This window comes from Notolepis coatsorum (genome assembly GCF_963971535.1).
Source record: "Notolepis coatsorum genome assembly, contig: SCAFFOLD_2205, whole genome shotgun sequence".
Taxonomy (NCBI): Eukaryota; Metazoa; Chordata; class Actinopteri; order Aulopiformes; family Paralepididae; genus Notolepis; species Notolepis coatsorum.
This window is the reverse complement of record NW_028173638.1, coordinates 12,647-18,504: the sequence shown is the minus strand read 5'-3', so window position 1 is coordinate 18,504 and position 5,858 is coordinate 12,647. Positions and strand designations below refer to the sequence as shown.

The window sequence follows — 5,858 nt, the reverse complement described above, 5'->3', positions numbered from 1 at the left end:
TACAAGCTGATTTAAAATCATCTGTGATTCTCTTTGAGGTTCACTGTGATTTCTATTTAAAAATAATTCTGCAATTAAAATCACCTGCACAGAAATAAAAAATCATCAGAGTTACAGCTCATTTAAAAAGGCTGCTCTATCTGAACCAACCACAGGTGCATAAATATTAATAAAAATTATATGGTATGGCGTTCAATAAACAAATAAACAAAAGCAAAACATTTTACATGTTCGAAAAGGAGTAGGAAGAAGTATACACTTATTTAATCCTACCCCTTTTCCACTACTCAAATGAGTGTACTAATTTAAAACCTTACAAAACAAATATATATATATATGTAAAACATGAAACCGAATGCCAATCCCCCCTCACTGAGGTCAGGGAGCTTAAACACACCTCACCCTCCCATTCTGCCCTCCATTCTGTTTCATTCAACACATCACATGTTTCCTGCACTAACATGACATGGTTGATTGATTGATTGATTGATTGATTGATTGATTGATTGATTGAAAACTTTATTAACAGATTGCAGAATGGGTACAATACAGTACAGCTCAATACACACAATGCAGACCAGAGAAAGACGTTCGTCTTGTTTACATCAGGGTCCCCCATTTTCAATTCATCAGGACATATATGACGTACATGACATACAGATAGACAGTACTGCTACATCTATACATTTATGACATACCAGATTTGCAAATACAGTACTGTTTGTGATACAAAAAGAGTCAAGAAAAGGGAGTATATACATTTGACGTAAAAACTGTACATTGGAGGAGGTTGGGTGGGGGGGGGTTGGGTACATTGGGATATTGACAACCATACTGGGTAATTTACATTGGAGGGGGTTGGGGGGGGGAGAAACACTGTACAAACAAGCAAAACTGTACATTGGGGGGGGGGGGAAGACACTGTACAAACAAGCAAAACTGTACATTGGAATATTGACAAAACCATACTAGGTAAATTACTGTACATTGGAGGGGGTTGTGTTAGGACATTTACAGGGGCCAGTTTCGAATTGCAGTCTCCCGTAGGTGTCCCTTGAGAGTGTTTTTGAAAGTGGGTAGTGATTCACATTCCTTTACAGCTGTGGGTAGGGCGTTCCACATTGATGTGGCATAATTGCGAAACGTGTTTAGTCCCTTGTTTGAGCCGAATCTGTATCAATCAATACCTTTCACTTTAGCAAACTCATATAAAAGAGCTTTCTTTACATCCCTCGCTCCGTTTAGATTCAGAGTGGCCCGCTCTAAATGTACTGCTTGTAAAAAAAGAGAAAACCACCCATGTAAACAATATATAAAAAATTTTATACAAATATATATACTGATTCCTCACTATCATCGTCCTTGTTGAGGTCCTGCCTAACTTTCTGCACACTTTTCCTCAACCTGTATACCTCTTGTTCAGAGAACCCTCCATCTCCTCTGCACTTGGCTGACTCGATGAACAGCTCCCTATGCGGAAAGAACTTATCGACTTTCACACTTTTCCTATTTTTTTGTTTGCTGTCAAAACTGTTTAATTTCAGCCATTCCCATGAGCAGGTTTTGCTTTTCATCTGAAGATGCATCGCTCCCCCAATCATCAGCCTCATCTCCAGAGCTTAGGTCTGACCCTGTACCCTCCTGTGTACTGTTTTAAATTGTTTCCTTTTTTCACATTCACTTTCTTAGCTTGAGAACCTGTACATTTGCTCCCGCAGAACCACCTTTAGATTGTTCTCCTCGTCCTCCACGTCGACATCTACTGCCACCCCTCCCTCCACTCTGACCTCCCCGCCTGTATCATCTACTGCCACCCCTCCCTCCACTCTGACCTCTGACCTCCCCGCCTGTATCATTTGGACCTGATCCTGCTTCATTTACAGGACTGCTGTCCTCTTGGGTCATTCTAATGTATTTGCTGACACTAGCTTCTCCACTCTGTATTTGCTGATCAACCCTTTCACTGCCGCACTACAGAAGGTTAACCCTTTACTATCACACAGTTTAGTGGGATCTTGTTCCAGAGTGTCTGTGCTGCGACTGCCCGGTTTCCCTTCATCACCAGTCTTGTGGGATTTTAAGGCAGATTTGATTGTTTGATCTGAGGGATCTGGAGCTGGCTGATTGGACCAGGAGGACCAATCAATAAATAACAATCTAATTCACAACTTGGCACAGAGAGAGAAAGAGAATGAGAGAGAGAATGAAAGAGGGAGAGAGAGAGAGACTTTGACTTTTGATATTCTTTATTAAAACATCTCAACAAAAATAAAAATGCCAGTAGAGACGAAAATTCTCACGGCATCTTCATAAAACCAAACTTCACACACACTCGCTCCCCTGCACCCACACATCACATCCCAATATATCCCAATCGTTTCCTTCAGCGTACAGTACATGGACACACACAACGGACAGTCAAATGCAGTCAAATGCATACGCTCAGTCCCTGCTCCCTGTTGACTCTTTGGCATTGTAGGAAAACTAAGTCATTCCCATTTGCCCAACAGCTTATGACGACATGGAGCTTTTGAAAACGCCTACGAAAGTAAAGTCTTGGTTAATAAAAGACAAATCGAACACTGCGATCGTCCACTTGCTGTCTACTGCCAACTCGCCAGGTGTTAGCGTCAGTGTCAGGTTAGATAGAAGCTAATCTAGCTTGCTAACTTTCTGCTTGTCCGACAGCGACAGTCTTCACACACAGGCCAGGTTGTGGACGAATAAGGATGTTTAAGTGAGTCTGTTGCCATGGCTACTGTTTGCAGCCTACTGCCGACAGATGTTGTTGTACTCCTGTTGTTGATCATCAACTTCCTGGTTTCCCCTGACGTCGAATGAGGTTGTAGATGCTCTCTGGTGGATACATAGTAGTGGACATCCTGACTGGTCAAATATAATATAACGTAATGCGGGGGGATCAAAAAACCAATGATAGCTAGCAAGTCTAGCTTGTCGGTATTGCATCCGATGCTTTGGTGAAATCCTGTAACATCACAAATGTTCTAGAATGTTCTATTATGACATCATACAACATTCTAGAATATTTGTGTCACAGTATGATGTCATAATAGGACAATTCTAGAACATTTGTGATGTTACAGTATGATGTCATAATAGGACATTCTAGAACATTTGTGATGTCACAGTATGATGTCATACTGTGTAAAGCACTTTGAGCTGCAATCTGTATGAATGGTGCTATTTAAATAACATTATTATTTTACATTTATTTTACTTTAAATTTAAAAATATATATTTTAAGACTTCTAAAGAATGTCATGTTTTAATATATATATTATTCAAATGGGAGCTAAATATATTATACTTTATTATTACATTACATTAGGGCTGACCCCTATTAGTCGAATAGTCGACTAATCGATCGAAAGGAGCCGTAGTCGACTGCCAACCTCTTAGTGGAATGCTGAGTGGGAGAAGGGGACCAAGGGGAGGCACTATTTCTCTCTGCAGCCTCGGGTCAAAATCAACGTAGGTAGCAGTTGTTGATGGCAGTGATGTACTCCTGCAGGGCGGAGCCTGCCTCGGCCTCCATCTCCTGGATCTTCTTCAGCCCTCCGCTGGTCACGAAGAGACGTCAGGCCTTACTGTCGTGGGGCAGAACCTTGCTGATCTGGCAGACCACGTGTCTGAGAGCAAACCTGCGTTATACCTTACAATGATGTCAGTAAAATCCACCAACCTTACTTGCCAGTCAAAATCTTATACTCGAAATGGTCATTTAGGACTACCGTCGTTTTCATCATGTTGTGTGGGTGCTTTCAGAGTTTGACAAATAAGAAAAAGTCTTTTGTGGTCGTGCAGGCATGTTGGTCAAACAATACGTCCTCAAGCTTTTTCATATATTTAAGTAATCCTGCATAGCCTGCAACTGTTCATGTCCGTCATGTCCATGTTCCTCATCAAGGTCACTGTCCGTCTGGTTGGTCAAAGTCACTGCCTCGTCTGGTTCGTCAAAGTCACTGCCCCATCTGGTTTGTCAAAGTCACTGCCCCGTCTGGTTGGTCAAAGTCACTGTCCCGTCTGGTTCGTCAAAGTCACTGCCCCATCTGGTTCGTCAAAGTCACTGCCCCGTCTGGTTGGTCAAAGTCACTGCCCCGTCTGGTTGGTCAAAGTCACTGTCCCGTCTGGTTCGTCAAAGTCACTGCCCCGTCTGGTTCGTCAAAGTCACTGCCCCGTCTGGTTCGTCAAAGTCACTGCCCCGTCTGGTTCGTCAAAGTCACTGCCCCGTCTGGTTGGTCAAAGTCACTGTCCGTCTGGTTCGTCAAAGTCACTGTCCGTCTGGTTGGTCAAAGTCACTGCCCCGTCTGGTTGGTCAAAGTCACTGTCCGTCTGGTTGGTCAAAGTCACTGTCCCGTCTGGTTGGTCAAAGTCACTGTCCCGTCTGGTTGGTCAAAGTCACTGCCCCGTCTGGTTGGTCAAAGTCACTGTCCGTCTGGTTGGTCAAAGTCACTGTCCGTCCCTCGCTGCTTCCTCATTTCTTCTTCTGTTCCTTCTTGCCATCCGGCTTGTTTCCTGTCTGGGAGGCCAGGGAGCCCATGGCGTTACGGATGGCCTCGTTGTTGGGGTCGACACCCGGCAGATTCTCTAGGACGCTCTGGAGGAATTCTGGGTCCTGCATCACATCATAGTCATCCTCCTCCATGGCTGATGCTGTGGTATCCATGGGTGCTGCTGTGTCCATGTCATACTCTCCTCCTGCGAGAGACATCTGCATGGCGTAGGCTATCTGCTCCTCGTAGTCGTCAGTCATGCTGCTGAAGTCGGGGAGCACGGCCGCGCCCGTCTCAGGCTGAGACACAGACATCTTCAACAGGGCCTCGTCGGATTCGTCGGCGGTGGATGTGGGTACCCCTGCCTCCGCTACAGAGGCAGCGGCCGCTCTGCGGTCCTCCTCCTCCTGCCTCTGCCTCTGTTCCTCCATGGACACACGTAGGGCCAAGACCAACTCGGGGTCGGCACCCTGGTCTACGCCGAACTCAAGGTCGCTGGCGCCTCCCTCACCAGCCAGGATGGGAGAGGGGAGCAGGGCGTCGGCGAGGCTGGGCCCCGGGGGGACCGTGACCAGGTGGGAACCCGTACCCTCTTTCCCATTTAAAGTGTTGATGAAGGCAGTCAGCTTCTCTGTGTTCAGCTCCTCTTCGCCAAAGTTGACAATATCCACATTCACCTTCTCTTTCTTCAAGCGCTTTGCTAGTTTAACAAGGTCCTTCTCTGTGTCTTCCACTGGGCTTCCCACAAAAGCAATGATCCTCATCTTGTGGTTTTTTCCTTGTCTGTGCTTGAGTGCCATGTGAGCCACCCTGATGCCCGTGCAGAAGCAGATGTTGCCGCGGGGCTGGATTGCGTGGAGTTTGGACATGATGCGGCCCGAGTCCGGGGTCAACGTGGTCAGGACCTGACAGTTATTTGCCATAGTCATGAGCCCCACGTCGTTCTCTGGGTTGCTGCGAGTTTTGGAGTGGCAGACCATGTTGACAGCATCTTGCTGAGCCTGTAGTCTCGTAGGGAGAAAGTCTCCATTTCTCATATACTCACTGTTGTCCACGCAGACCATAGTACTTTCAAGCCCCATTTTGAAAACTTCTTTGGTGGGTCCTTAGTTTGTGAAATCTTCTTCTTCTTGTGAATTTCCAGCAGTCTAGACACCTTTCAGCGTATTGCTGCCTAACTAGTTTACAATCTTCTTCTTAGTTTGTGAAATCCTATTTCCTGCGTATATATATACATCACAAATGTTCTAGAATGTTCTATTATGACATCATACAACATTCTAGAACATTTGTGACGTCACAGTATGATGTCATAATAGAACATTCTAGAACATTTGTGATGTC

The 5,858-nt window shown here is 45.2% G+C and overlaps 1 protein-coding gene across 1 annotated transcript; it reads right to left on the bottom strand.

Annotated features, from left to right (window-relative positions):
• Window positions 1–4,495: 4,495 nt before the first annotated feature.
• On the bottom strand, window positions 4,496–5,599 carry LOC311247737 (26S proteasome non-ATPase regulatory subunit 4-like; the record flags this gene model as incomplete). Its single annotated transcript, XM_084338741.1, has 1 exon — window positions 4,496–5,599. Exon 1 carries the CDS (start codon window positions 5,594–5,596, stop codon window positions 4,496–4,498), a length of 1,101 nt encoding a protein of 366 aa, XP_084194867.1. The 5' UTR covers window positions 5,597–5,599.
• Window positions 5,600–5,858: the final 259 nt, after the last annotated feature.